Here is a 19397-nt window from a genome sequence, read left to right as displayed (position 1 = left end):
TTATTACAACAGAAAGCAAAGGTTTCAGGAAGGTATTGAGTCTCCCTCAACCTATTAAGCATAGCGTCAATACATTTGTATATTTAATTATTCCCATATCAGCACAACCCTGTCAATGCATGGCATGTCCTGCAATATCTTCATGAAAACCTGGCACCTTATAAAAATCTGGTCATTTTACCAGGGACAACTCTTTAATGGCAACATTAACAAGACACCATAAAAGGAATTTGCAGTCTGGAATACCTCTCGCAGCCACTCTATCTTTATTAAAAATTTTGCTTACTGCATTGCTGCAGGCAGTTCCATTTATGAAATTTAGCCAGCTGGGGCCTTTTACAGAATGACAGGTACATCTCCACTTATGGCATACATACAGGAAAAACAAAGTAAAAAAAAAAAGATAAAAAAGAGTGCTCTAAATTACTTTATTTCCAACACTTCTCAAAATCGAATAAAATATGTTGGCATTATAAATACTTTACAGAATTAGTATGAAGTTACAAATTCTCAGAATATGTTTGACAATTAAAAAGAAACTACCTGCTTTGTCTATGACATCATAAAGAAAATGTATGAATACAGTTTACTAATCATTTTCAATGTTTAGAAATGAAATTAAACATTCCTGCATAGAATACTTCCTGTTAAAATGTTTTCACAAAAGGGACATTTTGAAAATACAGTAGATTTTAGGTTGTTCTATATACAAGAATGAAAAAAAGCCAAGCTTTTCTTCAACGTTTATTGGTGACGAGAAACTAAACTGTATAGCCAATGCTAATAATGCAAATAAGTCAGTAATAGATTATATAGTTTTGTACAGGCCATAGAAAAATTTTACCTCTAAATAATTGTTCCTAGATGTTACATACATAGCTGTGTAAAAACAAATAAAGATTTAAAAGGAAATATATAAGAGATCATTTGAAACATAACAGAGCTATGAGTCATGAGGTGTATTCTGCACTGGTGTATTTCAGGCAGAAAAGAAATTCCAAAACCACCACCGCTGCTTCATAAAATGGGAAATGCCCAAAAAAAACTAAACTTAGGCTGCGGGGTGTGCCATCTGTCTAAACGTTTATAGAAAGGGGAAATGACTGAACAATTATGTAAAATAGAAACAAATCTATATGCAGAGCAGTTCCTTAAAATAATTCAAGTTGCAATTTAACACATTTTTTAAAATTATGAACAGAAACCATTTCTATTTGCAACTTAAAATAGTGAGTAAATACATGTCAATATGAAAACAATTCAGTGGATGCAGACTGATTAAACACTTCTGTACATGAAAAGATTTAGTTGGGCAGCCTGGCTATTTCAACATCCATATCGCACTATTTACAAATTGGAATCTTGGGGAGCTTATTTGGCAGTCTGTTGTAGGATTCCCTATAACTGCAATTCATTTCTCTGGATTGAAATCCCCCCAATCCGTCTTCTTGGCATATGCACGAAGTGCTGGCAGTTCTAGAAATGAGGAACTCCCTCTAGATTCCATACAGATCAACTTGTTTGGGCATTGTTCAGCCACACAAATGTATTAATGCCATTGGCATGGGTGGCCAGTTCTTGCCAGTAGGCCCAATCTGTCAGGTAACACTAAAAACAGGTCATCCTTAATCGAAATTTTACAACTACAAAATCTGTCCCTTTGCAAAACCAATGCGTTTTAAATACATATTTTTCAGAGGCACCATTATAGAAAAATATTAACTTGAAAAAAAGCAATAGTTAAAAAAACAGCTTTTAAACTGAAATCCTGGCCACATCAAGCATCAAAGGTCCCCAAATATCCATAAGATATTCACTCCAGATAAACCAAGGTTGACTCTCCTAAAATACAAAGAGCGGAGATTAATAACATGATTTACAGTGTTAAATATGCAGATTTAAGTGTGGTTGATTGAAGTACACGGTGGGCTCACAGTAATATCCGAGAATATCAACATTATATTGCATAAACTATAGAGTACATTTATAAAGTTGTTTAAAAATCTGTTCAATACACTTAAGCTGGCCATAGATGGGTGGACTCCGTCATCATATCCGACAAATGATCGTACGTTCCAATCTTCTGATTTACAACTAACCATTCAGATTAAATAAAGTAGTTAAAAGAATAAATCTGATGATTAAAGTCAATTAATTTTTTTTCTGAATACCAGACATTTAAAATTGGAGAAGTACATGTGAAAAAAATGCGTTCCGTTTCCCACATGACTGACTAAAGGAGATTTGGCTTAGCTGAACACTTGGAGGCCAATTTATTACATTCTGAGGTTAAAGAAAAATACAGTATATTTTCATGGTAATGGTTCTTCCACAGAAAAAAGTTAAGCAAGAATCGTTTTCTACTTTCGATGAGGTTTTTGATAAATTCGTAAAATAATGTTGTTGGAAACCATTCCCATTGACTTCTTGGGGAAATTTAGCTGCTGTTCCATCAATTTTTTCTGACAACAATGTTTTATCCTTTAATAATCCAGAAAATATTATCCGCGTGTATATTTATGGGGTTCTTTTCCGTGTTCATGTGCTAGATTTTTTTTAAAAAAGTATCTCATAGGGATGAATTCATCAGTCAGATTCCTACAAAAAGTTCTAAAATCCAGTCAAATCCCAAAACAGAATCCTGCATTTGGTGCAACTTTAAAGGGGCTGTTGCACCAAGCATTAACTTTTAAATTGACATAGACTTTAATATTCTGAGATAATTTTCAGCAGGAGAGACTAGAATATGAATACAACTGAGTAGAAAAATAAAAAATAAATTGTTTCCCTCACAGAGCAATAGTTTGGCTGCCAGGCAGTGGCCCCAATTTGAAAGCTGGAAAAATGTAGAAGGGAAAAGTAAAAATTAAAGTTATAAAAAAATAAGTAATGAAGACCAATTGCAAAGTAACTAACAATAGGACATTATACAACATACTAAAAATTAACTTAAAGGTCAACACCCCCTTTAAAAACATGGGCCTTAAGTGAACTTTTTGTAATAAATTAGCTTATTTTTTTCTTCTTTAATGGGTGGTGCCTGACACCAGGATAACAGACTTTAATTCACATAGAAGAAAAAAATAGCAGCTTTAGAAATATGATGTTTTCATAAGAACTTTTACAGTTTTGTTGGTGTAAATGATTTTTCACACATTTATAAAATATATCTCAATCGCAGAAATGCTTTTAAAAAGGAGACATGCTTATTTTCTTTGTGAATTACAGGAATCATTTCCTGCAAGAACACTCACCATACAGTACAGTAAGGAGTACTTATTATACTATTTAACACAGGCCAGTGCTCAGAATAGATTTATCACCAGTTCTAATAAACAGATAAAACCAGATAAACGTTCTTTTCAACAGGGGTGTAATAATTGTGAGAGCTGACCTATGGCTAAAGTGTAATTTTTCCAACTGTCACTTAATACATGAAGCTGATTTCAGTCTAAAACAAATGTGCATTTACAGGAAGAAGCTATGTGCAACAGTAGCATTGTAGAGAAACAATATAAAACTCATTTTTATAAGCATTGCATATAGCCAGGACAATAATGTGAGACTGATTTCACAACATTTACCAGCATGGACATTTTACTCCCTACCAAGGGAAATATTTTTGTAACAACTTGTTAGTAAATGGAAGGACAGGTGAGGCATGACAGGTACAGAGAGAATATGCTGCCACTCAATCTCTCTGCTTGCCGTAAATTTTAAGAAATGTAGACATTGCTGACATCAACTCCAGCTGTTCTGGGAACATCAAGAATCTGCAAATGCAGCCCCATTCTAAGCACTTCCTCTGCAGCGATATTTCTCTAACGCAGTGATCCCCAACCAGTAGCTCGCGAGCAACATGTTGCTCTCCCACGCCTTGGATTTTGCTCTCAGTGGCCTCAAAGCAGCATAGTTTTGAATTCCTGGATTGGAGGCAAGTTTTGGTTGCATAAAAACCAGGTGTACTGCTATATAGAGCCTCTTGTAGTCTGACAGTCCACATAGGGGGCAACAAATAGCCAATCACAGCCCTTATTTCGCACCCCATGAACTTTTTTGCATGCTTGTGTTGCTCCCCAACTCTTTTTATTTTTGAATGTGGCTCATGGGTAAAAAAGGTTGGGGAACCTTCCTGTGAATGAATTACTATATGAAATTAAATACACAAGAATCATGACAGTGCAGGCATATAGTTGTTCTCACCCAAGCATTCCTGATTCTTTGGTCTTTATAATATACAGGAACATGAGCAATGTATGAAACAAGTTGTTTCTTCCCTGAAAATATAGAGAGAGTGGAAACATTGACACGCACACAAAATACATTATGTAATCTCAAAATTCTTGCAGTGCATTTAGTAGACATGTTACTTTTGAGCCATGAATGTTTTTATGCACAATAGAATGATTTTGTAATCACAAAATTAGATCTGTCAATTCAAAATTCCAAACATTTTGAGAGTCCAAATTCCATTTTGTAAACACTATAATCCCAAAAACATTTTTCATCCAAAATTAACTTTATCAAATATAAGTCGTTTTGTATTGAATTCCAGAGCAACTGCCCCAGATACAAAACTGGGTGCACAAACACAAATTTGGCCATATAATTATAACATTTGTACCCATTTGATAAATCAGTGACAAGTTTTAAACATAGAAGGAAAGCTACAGAAGCATTTTATTGCCCATAGATTAGCTGCAATATTGCAAGCTAGAATGCTATAATTATTCTGTAGAATGTTTTACCATACCCGAGTAGAAAGCTCTAGAAGCTCTCTGTTTGTTTAGGAAAGCAGCTGCAGTATTAGTCTCTTCCTGCTCACTTATAGCTCACTTAAAAGTTTGGGAACCCCTCTCAGCCTGCATAATAATTTACTCCACTTTTAACAAAAAAGATAAGTGGTATGTCTTTCATTTCCCAGGAACATACTGGGGTCTTTTTCTTTTTTTTTTTTTTTTTTTAGTGAAGCAGTATTCAGTTGTATGAAATTAATTCAAATGTGAAAAACTGGTTGTGCAAAAGTTTCGGTACCCTTGTAATTTTGCTAATTTAAATGAATGCAACTGATTACTGGCAACACCAAATTGGTTAAGCCTTAAGCGTGTTAAGCCTTGAACTTCATAGGCAGGTGTGTCCAATCATGATAAAAGGTATTTAAGGTGGCTAATTGCAATTTGTGCTTCTGTTTGAATCTCATCTGAAGAGTGACAGCATGGGATCCTCAAAGCAACTCTCAAAAGATCTGAAAACAAAGATTGTTCAGTATCATGGTTTAGGGGAAGGGTACAAAAAGCTATCTCAGGTTTAAACTGTCAGTTTCAACTGTAAGGAATGTAACCAGGAAATGGAAGGCCATAGGCACAGTTGCTGTAAAACCCAGGTCTGTAAGCCCAAGAAAAATACAGGAGCGGCATATGCGGAGGATTGTGAGAATGGTTACAGACAACCCAAAGATCACCTCCAAAGACCTGCAAGAACATCTTGCTGCAGATGGTGTATCTGTACATCTTCTGCAATTCAGCGCAATTCGCACAAAGAACATCTGTATGACAGGGTGATGAGTCACTTGTTTTATGCAAAAGCTCATTTAGAAAAGACACAGTAATTTTGGAACAAAGTGCTTTGGACTGAGACAAAAATTTAGTTATTTGATCATAACAAAAAGCGCTTTGCATGGCAGAAGAACATCACCGCTTTCCAAGAAAAACACAGGCTACCTACTGTCAAATTTGGTGAAGGTTCCATCATGCTGTGGGGCTGTGTGGCTAGTTCAGGGACCGGGGCCCTTGTTAAAGTCGAGGGTCGGATAAATTCAACCCAATATCAACAAATTCTTCAGGATAATGTTCAAGCATCAGTCACAAAGTTATGCAGGGGTTGGATATTCCAACAAGACAATGACCCTAAATACACTTTGAAATCTACAAAGGCATTTATGCAGAGGGAGAAGTACAATATTCTGGAATATGAATATCATCGAAAATCTATGGGAGGATTTGAAGCAGGCTGTTCGGCAGCCATTAAATTTAACTGAACTGGAGAGATTTTGGATGGACGAATGGTCAAAACTACCATCCAGAATCCAGACTCATCAAAGGCTATAGGAGGCGTCTAGAGGCAGTTACAGTTGCAAAAGGAGGAGAATTAAGAGGGGTTCCCAAACTTTTCCATATGTATTATACATTATATTCTTCCAAAAATTCCCAACCTGTTTAAGCTTTATGTGCATTACTTTGCCTACCTGGTGAAATCAAGTTTTTATTTCTAGGTGTCTTGTGAGGCAGCAGAGCAATGTAATATAGTGCTGAAGTGATAACACTGAATTACTGGTAATTATAAGCCTCAAACATTTTATGCACTTAATACCCTTAAAACAGTTTTTAAATGGGTCCTTTACCTTGAAATTAACTTTTAGTATAATGCAGAGAGTGATATTCTGAGTTAATTTGGAACTGGCCATCATTTTTTATTATTGTTTTTGAATTATATAGCTTTTTGTTCAGCAGCTCTCTGGATTAGAATTTCAGCAGCTATCTGGTTGCTAGAGTTCATATTACAAAACAATAGTTTTGGCTGCTGGGGTCAGTGATCCCAATTTAAAAGCTGAAAAGAGTTAGATGAAGGTGGCAAACAATTTAAAAATTATAAAAAAAAATTAAAAATGAAGACCAACTGAAAAAATAAGAATTGTCAATTTTATAAACGTTTATGTTAACTTAAAAATGATATACTCCTTTAATAGATGTACCGGAAGCATGAACTGAATGTATAATTTAACTTTAAAATACATAACATTTTACAAATACCTTTGGCAGGCTGTAGATGTGCTTCTGATAGACTAACTCATAGTAGGGAGGATTTACACTGCTCTGGTGGATGCAAAATACATTTTCATTTGACGTATCTAATGGTAAAAAGGAAAAGGTAACAAATGTCAAGGCAATCTGATACAAATCCAGTTGCCTTTTAGCTTATAAACACTGACACATATATACCTGGTTTATCGGGAGCCTGGACAAAATGCTGAGAAGTGAAGGTTTTCCCATCTGGATATTTAGGGTGGGGAGGCAGGCGAGAGTCCAGATATGTGCAAAATATATGCATCATGATCTTAAAAAGAAATAATGATGTAGTAAACCAATAAGCTTCTAAATAATGAAGGTGTTAAATTGAAAACAGGATTTTAACCTTCTAAATTGAAAACAGGATTTTAACCTTCTAACCAACATAAAAATACATTATACAATATGATATATGCAAATATATTTAAAGGGCATGCATGATATTCAGAATGTTTTCACGTAATGTTGTAATTTACTGGCAACTTTTAAGAGCAACACACATAAGCTGTGGGTTGATATTCCCAATTAGATGTGCAGGATTTCCACTATGTATGGTTTGTACTTTGCAGACACTTTTTTAAAAGCAAAACAAATTGTGTTTTGCAGAAATGGCTTGAAAATGCAAACAATGACATAGAATAAAAGTTCTTGTATGCAAAGCAACATACCGCAGAATCAGTTGGAAGATCCGTATCCCATTTTCGACCTTTAAAATCTCCTCCTGAATTCCACCGGAAAGAGCTCATGCATCCTCCATGTGACAGTTCTAGAAATTTAATAATTATATGAAGCTATTGGTGTAAACAATACAAATCAAGGACAAGTACTAAATCTTTAAGGTAGTGTTTTGTTATTGTTACTCATAACTGTTTTGTTATTTTTTACTCATAGCCTATGAGTAAGTGCCCACCTTTGGCACGAAACGCGTCAGGCCAGAGTATGTCCTAATAAAGATTTTTCATTTTTATAATATTTGGGCTCCGTCTTCACTAACCAGCAAGTCTTTCCCCATTTTTGCCTTTTGAGATTATTTAACTATGTACAACCCTTGGACTGGGGGGGGTACTTTGGGATAGGACTACTGAGTATAATTGTTTATCCCCTTTGAATAAGGTATTCGTGACTATAACTAGATCTTTAACTACAGATAGAAAAGTGGAGGCATACACCACAGTGCCTCCCTTCAAAAAGTAATGGAATACATTGGAGTTATTTATAAACACAGGGTAATTTGGCAGTTACAGATAGAAATCAATCAGTGATAGGCTTTTTTAGCCAGCTGCAGGTTGAACAGTCAAAGCAATCATTTGATTGGATGCCCAGGTGCAAAACTGCCCAGTGTTTATAAATGAGCCTGATGGAGTGTTTCGGGCATTTCCACATTTCAGTGTAGCCCCAAACAGCTCCTATAGACAGTCGGAAATTGCCTGACAAATTCTTGCCAGACAATTAATAATGCAAGTCTGTAAGGGAAATCGTAAGCTCTTTTTGGTGTGTTTTTTGGCCAAGCAACCAAACATCCTATCTGTACTGTAATCTTTCAAAAACATTCCAGATAACCCAATTTAGTTTTCTGTGCAATTTACAAATCACAGCTGTTCCTTTGAGCTACTCTTAGTCAAAATGAAACTAAAAACATCTACATCAAAATTTAAAATAAATAAATAAATCTTTACCTTTAAGGCGCTCATACAAGTATTCCTGATTTGGAGTGACGTCCAGATATTGCATTATGATATGTAATGTTGGTATGAGTGGGCCTTTTACTAGAGCTGCTTGCTTCAAACTGCTTATGCTTGATTCTGAAAAAAATTGTATAAAGTATAATAAATAATGTTACAGTTGTTTTTTTAAATGATGTCAGGACCATTGTCATTATTTACCTCCTATCTGTAACTCAGGACAACCGAGTCTTCTCATTTGTGTGTTCACAGAATCTATCTCATGGACCAAGGGGACCAAAATGGTTTCATTAACCCACTACAGAGATATATAGACATACGTTAGGATAAAATATGACATAATTGGTGCATACATAAAAGAGACAAATAGATTAGGTCATGGATTTTATTTTTCTATACCTTTTAATTTTTTGCGCAGTAGTGCTGACAAATTTACCAGTGTTGTAAGAAAAATCTAAACACCATGGTTGTTAATTAGTAGTGCTTTAGGAAGATTATGTCTATTCTATCTGCCTGTGTGATGCTACTTTCTGTCCTAGTTTTCTTCCAGTCGTTCCAACCAGACTTTCTTTTCTTACCTATAAATGCACATCTTTATTACCCATCCCCAATTTAGAATTATACTTGTACATGTGCCCTATTTAATTTTATATATATATATATATATATATATATATATATATATATATATATATATATATATATATATATATATATATATATATATATATATATATATATATATATATATATATATATATATATATGAAATTCCATAAAAAATAAATTCACTTCTAGCTTTATTACCAAAACTGTTAATTAGTCTTAACTCCAAAGAATGTACTTAGTAAATTATGATCACACACAAACTTGTTAAATATATTTTGTAACTGCACTATTGTAATAATTTCACATGTATAAAAAGTTATAGTAGTGAATGTTCTAAGGCTCTGGCTTTAGTCATACTCATTTTAAATAGAATTTACATGGACACAAATGAAAAAAAAGGACATAGGGGCACTTTTTTATTTTTCAAAATTAGCCTTAGAGAAAATGTAAAATGAGCTACGTTCTTCCATACATTTCGGAATTTTGCAGTCCATGTATCCATATGGTCCAGCAGCTGACGATTCATTGTGACTTTTGCCCAAACCTGAAAGAAAAAATAATGCTTTGCTTATTTTGAGAGAGCCATCAATTACAAAAATTAAAAAAAGCTTCATATACATTAAAAGGGGTATTCTATAACTATTTTCCTTCTGAGTCAAATAAATAATGCTTAGAAGGAAAATCTTATCTTCTTCCTCCATTTATAAAGTAATTTTGGATCTTTATTTTCTTTTAAGTATCCATAATCCCAACATCAATTTTACATTTAGTCTACTAAAAGGGCAAGTCAACACCAAAATAAAAATGTGCATGATAAACTGAAAAAGTAATTCTAAGAAACTTTCCATTGTATATTCATTAAAAATGTTCAGTGCTTTTAAAGTTATTTGTAAATGGAATTTCTATTGAAAGCAGCATTTGCTTATCTCCTGGGTGTTAGTTTTTAAACAATGTTGCAAAAGTCTTAGTTCCCCAGCAAAGACAGGTCTGTTAACTGTCAGGCTTGTCTTACATTTTATCAACAGTCTGGGCCACCAGTTCAGAGAATAGAAAGGGACAGACAACCACTGCTTTCATTAGCAATACAAATAACTTAAAAAACATAGAACATAGTTGCTTAGAATCATGTTTTTTATTTTATTTTGGTGTTGACTTTAAAGGGCCTCTTCCCCTGTCGGTTGCAGCCGTGTTTCAGGTGTATAGCTAAAGAGTTTAATAAACATAGCTATAACTTAAAAAAAAAAAAACATGGCTATAACTGAGAAATTGCCGACAATTGCTCTGATGCAATTAAGGGCAATAAAAAACACCTACAAATATATTTTAAATTAAAACAACAGTAAAATACATTTAACACCCTAAATTACTATGCCCTTTTTGAACACAGGTACTGTATATACTGCAAATTGAAATATAATTTACTATTACCCTGCTCCTGCAAGAATTATACAATGGCTTTATAAGCTTTAAAAATATTGAAATACATTTCTAGCTAGTGCTATAGGCTGTAAAGGGAGTATTCGAGTATTTTTTGTATATAATAAGTTTACTAATAGAAATGTCACATCACTTGCAAATCATTTCATATACAATTAAATCATTTTTCCATTTGCATACAGTATACCATCATCATTAGCGTTTAGATTATAACGATTTATTTTACATGTTGAGGCAATAAAATGGTTTAGATGAGTATATATTAAAGGGATATGGTCACTGGAAAAACGCAAATCTGACAAGGGGCTAGACATATTGTCAGTTTTCCAACCTCCCCCAGTCAAGTGACTTGTGCTCTGATAAACTTCAGTCAATTTGCTGTACTGCAAGTTGGAGTGATATCATCCCCTCCCAATGGGAGGATAACCAGATAGCTCCCTAACACAAGATAACAGCTGCCTGGTAGATATAAGAACAGCAGTTAGGTACCACTGCGACACATTCAGTTACATTGGAGTAGGAGAAACAACAGCCTGCCAGAAAGCAGTTCCATCCTAAAGTGCTGGCTCTTTCTGAAAGTACATGACCAAGCAGAATTACCTGAGATGGCTGCCTACACACTAATATTACAAAAAGTACATTTGTTGGGTTTGGAATGAAATTTTATATTGTAGAATGAATTATTTGCAGTATAAACCGTGTAATTTTGAAATAAAAACTACACCATAAAAATCATGACAGAATCCTTTTAATAACATTTTGGGAGATATCCGTAAGAAGTTACCGATTTAAAAATCCCAGCAACCTAGTTAGTCTTCAGCTATTGGTGAAATGCTAAAGAAGGTCACAACTCACATCTTCAAGGGGACCCATATTTTAACTTACTAGTATTATATATCCAACTACACTTTGGGCCACAGTGCCTCAAGTCCCACGAATGCGAAGCTAGGAAACAATACTTTTGCATTGTCGGATTGACAAATTTCATATTTATAAAATGATTGTAATTACACAACCCAGACTCTATTTCTACCTCTTCAGCAGCATGCTTGGAGCCAAGATCAGCTTCATCTTTATGTGCAGAGGGAGCCTGGGAACGACAGGCTAGCTGGTACTGAAACTTGCGAAGGGTATGTGCATAATCACCCACAGAACGACTGTAATTCCAGAAGGTTGGACTGGTTGAAGTTGAGCTTGAATCTGGACTCCCTGTATAAAAGTGGAGACTTTTCAAAACACACAATTTGGTTGTCCACACTTGTGGAAAAAATATTTAACAATCCGTCACACAACCAATGGCAAGTATGCAACCAGTCACCGTATTTTGCACATTGAACAGGTAAACAAGTACCATATTAGCCACCAATGTTTTTTTAAGAGAGACCTACATTTAAAAGGAGCAGGAGAAGGTTCCTAATATGTTGTAAAATTACTAAAGCACCCTATCACCCCGTATTACTACTGTAACTCATTTGGGAGAAGACAGTAAAAACCTGCAAAAAGGCTAGTGGAATGGTGCAACAGGCAAAGAAGCAGGTGACAAGCAGGACTCCACTGTGGGTGGAGCAGGATAAAGCGGGAAGAGGTGCAGGACAGACTAGAAGAGGACAGAGAAGCAGAAGAGACTAGAAGCAGATGGGAAGCAGGACATACTGACGTGGGGCCAGGAAATAATGGTGAGAACGGTTTAATTAGGGCACAAGCATCTCTAACTGGCAGGCCAAAAAAAACAAATAAGGCTGCTGGAATATAGTAGTCACAACTATGGAAGGCAAGTGAAAAGGCCCGATTTACCAGGTACTGCCTTCCTAGCACAGTGGTGGGAAAAGCTGTTAGTAGCTGAGAGGCCCTTGGTTAAAATCCCAGCTTAACTACAAAAGAAAAGTGGTTTTATCAAAACACATAAGATACATTGGTTGTTGTTTAAAGGGGTTTATACAGAGGTTACTGCAGAAGGTAGGAAAGTTTCTGAAGCTATGTGTATATACATATATATTACGCAGGATTCGGTTCGGGATTTGGCCGGGCGGGGAGGGAAATTGTGTGACTTTTTGTCAGAAAACAAAGAAGTAAAAAACGTTTTCCCCTTCCCACCCCTAATTTGCATATGCAAATTCAAATTCATATATGCATATTAGGGTTCGGATTCGGTTCGGTATTTGGCCGAATCTTTCGTGAAGGATTCGGGGCATCCCTAAATATATATATTTTTAAAAGGTAGATTATTATTAGTTTTCAAAAAAATAAAACAATTAAAAATAACAAAGGAACACAAATAAGACCAAACATCTAAAAGAAAATAACAAAGTTACAATATAATGGCAGGAGGAGACTTTAAAGTTTCTGGGTCACATGTGCAAGTGAGTTTTAGAACTGTTTTTTACCTCTATGGTTAATATTATGCAAAATTATCTGTTTGTTTCTTTCCCATAATGGGAGTTAACAGAGCGGTGCTTCACATTAATGATCTCAGTGCTCTATATTAAGATTGTAAAGCAATTGCTAAGCAGGTGGTTCCTCTCTGTTGTTATTAAGCTCCTCTAAATCACACCAGGGGCCCCAGACCTTATCAAATTTGGTATGCGATCCCCTGTTTTCATATGTTAGTTTGTACAGAGGGGTCACGTTGTTGACTTGTAATTTCGAGGCATTCAGCATAGGAGGTGTGGTCCCCATCCAGTGCATGGCTACCGTTTTCTTGACATAGAAAACTAATAGTCAAAATAAAAGTCTAGAGCATTTCAGTGGGCTTATTTCATCCAGAACACCCGGGAGGCATGTTGCTGGAGTGACTCTGGGGAAATCTAAATTGTTTGCCAGGTGTTCTATCACTTTAGACCAAAATCTGTAAGTTTGAGGGCAGGACCAAATCATGTGAAAAAACTTGGCTGAGGCCGTGCCACATCTAGGGCAGGAATCAGTAGGTATTTGCGCCATCTGATGGAGTTTCCTAGGATTTACATACAAGTGGTTGATTCTGAAGATATATTTACAGAATATATATTTACACAAGAAAAGATATTCAGATATGTATACATATAATTTAAATTGCTGTTCGGCACGTCACACGTTAAGCCCCTACATTTCTAAATTACATTTACTAGGAGGAAGGGCATTTAAACAAGAACAGGCATAGACAGGGGATAGGGCTGTTCTGCACCTTACTCCCACTGGGACTCGTCAATTTGTAAGTCTAAATGAATAACAATATTAGGTGGCAGGAGATGGGACCCCTACATGCCACGACCAGCTCCCTCCACATGACTACAGTGCTGCTTAGCATACCAAGCTGAGCCCGATGCTGTTTCTCTTCTTCACTCCTTAGGAAAGTGTCTAGCAATTTCAGGTCAGTCATATAATCCTCTTTATCTGTTGGAGAGCTGTAGGCAGATGGAGATGAACGGTAGCGAGATCTCAGACCACCACTTTCCACTGGACCAAGATTACTAGGGTATTGTGGGGAACTCGAAGAAGGACTGTAATTTATAATCTGCCAAAAATAAACATATGTATTTCTTTGAGAGAAAAAAAAAATCACTATTGCACTAAACACAACCAAAAGATATACACTGCCAACAACCAAAACATATACAATGAATATCTTATAATTCAATAACCCCGTTGACCCATTTCAACAAATATTCCAAAATGGCATAATTGATGCGCAACAAATTGCACAACAATCTTTTTCACCCATTAGTCTATGTGCTTCATTTGCACGGCGGAACTTGGCAAAAAATTTCACTCATCAGTAGGTGATGATACATTTATTAAAATGGGATTAACACAGTATAATGCTTACACTAAGTACAACAATTGTCACAAATACCCAGGTAAATCTATACTCTGACCCATTACAAAAGAATTGTTTGACTATGGAACATTTACAAATTCCCAAGCAATGCTTTAAAGAGATACTAAAACAAGAAATTAAACTCTTTTTTTACATCTGTCATAATATTGCCTTTGAAAGCTACTTATAACTTTGACATAAAGTATTTGCACAATGCTTCTACATTACCTGTCTGATGCCCCATGTTCCTGTATGAGGGGGCTGCCATATTTGTGCAGTTAGTATTAGAAACTCTAACTGACAACTAACAATAACTTTGATAAACAAAGCTCTCAGCAAAAAAAACTATCAACATGACCTATAGGTAACTTTTAATGTACATTCATATTTTAAGAATGTTTTTTAGGGTTACACATTAAACATCCACATGAGTTGAATGTCTTTCATGTTTTGGAAAATAGAGAAGGCAATATTAACCATAAAACAGTCTAGGTACAAGTAATTGCCATAATTCATCATGAATAAAAAAGTAAAAATTAAATTATATAACCCAAAATGCTAATAAGAAACAACCCTATATGCACACCATCTAAAGAATAAGGATAAAAGGTCAGATGGGAGATCTGCATGGACAGAACAGTTAGGCACATACCAATAGACCAGATCTGCACACTGAACAATGGCTGTGGAAATGTGGAATGGTGCCTTTGTGCTGGAAAAAGAAACTGACTTTTCACTTAAAGGAATAGTTCAGTGTGAAAATAAAAACAGTGTAAATAGATAGACTGTGTAAAATAAAAAATGTTTCTAATATAGTTAGTTAGCCGAAAATGTAATGTATAAAGGCTGAAATGACTGGGTGTCTAATAAAACAGCCAAAATCCAACTTCCTGCTTTTCAGCTCTATAACTCTGAGCTAGTCAGCGACTTGAAGGGGGGCCACATGGTACATTTCTGTTCAGTGAGTTTTCAATTGATCCTCAGCATTCAGCTCAGATTCAAAAGCAACAGATATGACCCATGTGGCTCCCCCCTCAAGTCTCTGATTGGTTACTGCCTGGTAGCCAGGGTAACCAGTCAGTGTAAACCAAGAGAGCTGAAAAGCAGGAAGTAGTGATCTGACTGACTTGTTATACATCAAATCACTCCAGCCTTTATACATTACATTTTTGGTTAACTAACTATATTAGAAACATTTTTTATTTTCCACACAGCCTATCTATTTACCCAGTTTTTATTTTTAAACTGAACAATTCCTTTAATGCAGAAAGTTAAATGCTAAATATATCTGGCCTTGCTTCCACATGTAGCTTATACAAATATTTAATATTCAATATGAGCCTATATCAGAGCAGAGATTCCATTACAGTCTTGCTAGTTCCAAAAGGGTATGTATGTAGTTTCCACCAAAGCAAGCCTAGAAGCAAGTCTGGACCAGCATGTCCTTTATAATGCATGCCATCAGCGAATTAGCATAGCAAGCAATACATTCCTGATATAGTTCTTTTTATTAGTTACAATACCCACACATTCAACACTCACCTTGGGGAAGCTGTTAGAGGAGTATGACACAACTGAAGTGAAGGGACTACCACTGTTTGGTAGCATAGCCTGTATCTGAGGACTATAACCACTAATGCAACTAGGTGAGAATTTTGGACTGGAGCTAGGAGACCGAGAAGGACTGTAGCTCAGAACATTCTGTCCCTGCATGCTTGGGGGTGATGTAGAGCCTGGAACCTTATTTGGAATCAGATCCCGTTGTGGAGAAGACTGGGCCACTGTATACATAAAAAAAAAAACACATATTGGATCATTGAAATAATATGTAACAACAACTTTACCTAGCTGTGAAGCCTCTTACCTGTAAAAGTAGCTGAGCTTCATTCAAACAGCATCCATAGTGGATAGGGATGCACCGAATCCAGTTCGGGATTTGGCAAGGATTCGGCCTTTTTCAGCAGGATTCGGCCGAATCCTTGTGTCTGGCCGAACCAAATCCTAATTTGCATATATAAATTAGGGGCGGGTAGGGAAATCATGTGACTTTTCATAACAAAAGAAGATTTTTACACTTTTTCTTTTCCTGCCCCTAATTAGCATATGCAAATTAGGATTCGGATTCAGTTCGGCCGAATCTTTCACCAAGGATTCGGGGATTCGGACAAATCCCAAATAGTGGATTCAGTGCATCCCTAATAGTGGATATTGCTATATGAAAAACTCTGCTGTTGTTTACACAGATAAATTAGCATAGTAAATAACTGAATTCTAGAAACTTTCAATAAACCAAAGTTAGATAAAAATCTGGCAAACTAAAATACATTTAATAGTGCACTTATCAACATATTTTTGTACTTACATGAATAAGGTACGCCTAGAAGCTTCTGCTGAGAGGGGCTCAAAGTTATATTTGGAGAAGCCATTGTGTATTTGAAATATCTCCAAAAGTCAAACAGTGCATTCAAACTGAATAAGGATGCCAGAGCAAGTTCTAAGAGGTGACAAAATACAATGTCAGAAGATTAGAATATTAATTCACCATAGTTTTATGTCAACCCCCCTCCACCCAAGGGATTAACAGACATCTTCATATGATATCATTTATATAAAAGTATAATGGATAATTAGCACACAACAAGAAACTGACCACACTGCTTTTCAGGGTCATAAGGCAATTGAAGGCAAAACTGGTACCGTCACAAAAAAATCAATAATGGGGATCCCAGGATGCCACTAGTATCTCTCTGCCATTAGCACTGCACACCATATTAAAGGCTAATACAACTTTAAAATTAACTTTAATTTTTTCTCAGGCTTGGCATTGTAACTGGATGCTAAAGCTTAATTAAGCTAACAGTCAGGCACCAGATAAAAATTAAAATTAATTTTAAAGATAAACTTCATATGGCCAGAAGCCATGCAGCCCAACTATAAGATTCGAATGGCAGTGTTAAAGGGGTTCTTCACCTTTGCTCGCTTTACCTCTGCTGAGGAAAAAAACCAAAAAACTTACCAATGTACCACAAGGGCCAGTAAGTAATGTTATAGTAGGTACTTATCATTTTTCCAGTCCTGCAGACAAAAGCAAAATGCAGTGAAAAATATTTTGCAAAGAGTTACTGAAAATCATACCAAAATGCACTAAATCTAAAATTATACAGTTATAGGACTGTAAAACAAACTTACATTTCAGTGTAAATCATTCCTGCCAGTGACACATTCAGCAGAGCCCAGGCCAAAACTACTTTCTTGGCATTAGCCTCCTTTCTCATCTTAATGGTTGTATCAATGAAGGACATAGCTGACCTTTGCTCTTCTGCCTTCATTGTTAAATCACTAAAAATTGACAGTTGGTAAATAAAAACAACATATTAACATAATATTAAATAGACATGGAATTTATACAGAAACAAGATGCAGTGATGAAAGGTTAATCAGTGATAGCACCCCCATGGACTACTTTAATCCTAGAAGTGCTAGTTCTGTAGCCCAGTTATCAGCAACTGTGTGCAGAGCTTTAGGCACTTTTTTTTTTTGTTTTACATATCTGCAGTTAATTAATCGTACATCAATCTTACATGGCAAGTTGCAGCAGAATATACTCAAAAGTGAGCACCAAAACACAAAAAAAATTCCCTTAGAGCAGAGTAACCCATATTTACACAGAATAAAGCCTTAATACAAAGGAGTATAATGTAAGACAACTTAAAAGAGACAGAGACACAGAGGTACTGTATGTTACATTGAACAGAGGAACAGTAAGCCCTAACACCCAAATACTAAGCAAACCGAGAATAAACGTAGAGAACCAGTAGTCCTCACACAGCTGGGTCTAAATATGCCATGATGTTTCTTTGATAAAATATGTTTTTAAAAACTCGCTGACTTTAATTTCCATTAAAAAAGGTGGCACCGTTTTATTATACTTTCGCGAGCTGCAGCAGCATATTGACACTGTATAACATGAACTGATGGAAAGCCACGAAAATAAGCTACATAATATATGGATACGCGATGGACCCTAACCAGCCCACATAAGGACTGTTAACCCTTCGGAGTTGTACGATGTCGCAGCACTATTTACCTACTTTAGACGCTTCAATCCCCTTGCCCCTTCCCGCCTACTCTACAGCGTGACTTTCTTCTAGCACCGGAATTCTTTGCGTTGCAAGCCTCGGTCTCACAAAATGCACATACGTCATCACCATGCGTCTTTCTAATAGTATTGCCTGTTATGGGCTGTTTCCGAAAAAAGTTCAGCGCCTATTAACCCGCTTATAGCCTGCCTCATTACTGTCTAGCTTTTCATTGACTTATACAGAGCAGGAAGGGGTGTATTAGCTACTGATTTCTAAGGAACGCAAACAAATTATAGTGTTTTAAAGTAATTAGGATATCGTGTTGTTGGGCTTCAGAAACCCTATTATAGTTATGTAATACACAATAGCCATGAACATCCTGTAAATTATATCCTCATAAACGGTGCTTAGCGATGTCATAGGTTATCATCAGAGTTTAGTGGTCATTTCTGTCACATGACTCACTGACACTTGTGTATTATAATCAGGGTTGCCACCTTTTCTGGAAAAAAATACCGGCCTTCCTATATTTATCTTTTATCCCTAATAATAACATTGGGATCAACCGTCATTTTTACCAGCCAGGCCGGTAAAATACCGGCCAGATGGCAACCCTACTCCGAGGGAAAACGTCAGTGTTTCACAATATCGTTTACCCGCATCAAGCACTGGCCCACATATTCACCGGAGTCGCTAAGCTTAATAACGCGGCTTTATTAAAACACACAATATGATAACAATACGGCAGTGGGTGTGCAAAAACGTACACATTTCATGCCTCTACGCTCGCCGCTTCCTCAGAGTCTAGTAGTGTAGCAAGCCCACAGTTTTACCAGTGCAGGGGCTGAGCAACAGTACATAATATTTTTATTACTTTAAGATACCAATGTTTTTGTTACTGTTCCTTTACACAAAATAAAAATTATTGCATTTTTTTTGTAAAGTATTG

General features: G+C 35.9%; 1 protein-coding gene across 4 annotated transcripts; it reads right to left on the bottom strand.

Moving 5' to 3' along the window:
• Positions 1 to 249: 249 nt before the first annotated feature.
• Positions 250 to 18571, bottom strand: tmem209.L (transmembrane protein 209 L homeolog). 4 transcript variants are annotated; one of them, XM_041585113.1, is made up of 15 exons: positions 18458 to 18571; positions 17556 to 17705; positions 17383 to 17441; positions 16729 to 16860; positions 15909 to 16147; positions 13859 to 14063; positions 11607 to 11782; positions 9609 to 9680; positions 8729 to 8825; positions 8522 to 8647; positions 7514 to 7611; positions 6999 to 7113; positions 6810 to 6907; positions 4204 to 4277; positions 250 to 1842 (listed from the first exon to the last, which is right to left on the bottom strand). In XM_041585113.1, exons 2-15 carry the CDS (start codon positions 17693 to 17695, stop codon positions 1785 to 1787), a joined length of 1689 nt encoding a protein of 562 aa, XP_041441047.1. In that variant the 5' UTR covers positions 17696 to 17705; positions 18458 to 18571; the 3' UTR covers positions 250 to 1784.
• Positions 18572 to 19397: the final 826 nt, after the last annotated feature.

This window comes from Xenopus laevis, chromosome 3L (assembly GCF_017654675.1).
Source record: "Xenopus laevis strain J_2021 chromosome 3L, Xenopus_laevis_v10.1, whole genome shotgun sequence".
In the NCBI taxonomy this organism is placed as follows: domain Eukaryota; kingdom Metazoa; phylum Chordata; class Amphibia; order Anura; family Pipidae; genus Xenopus; species Xenopus laevis.
Note: the sequence above shows the minus strand (reverse complement) of the source record. Positions and strands in the feature narration are given on the sequence as shown.

Coding starts and splice junctions, on each gene's coding strand:
- tmem209.L (XM_018251002.2), bottom strand. CDS start 18,214: ATGGCATATTTAGACCCAGCTGT. Junction 16,861..17,382: donor CTGGCCCTTGTGGTACATTG/GTAAGTTTTTTG, acceptor GTCACCTCTTAG/AACTTGCTCTGGCATCCTTA. Junction 1,843..4,203: donor AAAGAATCAGGAATGCTTGG/GTGAGAACAACT, acceptor TTTGTATTTTAG/GAGAGTCAACCTTGGTTTAT.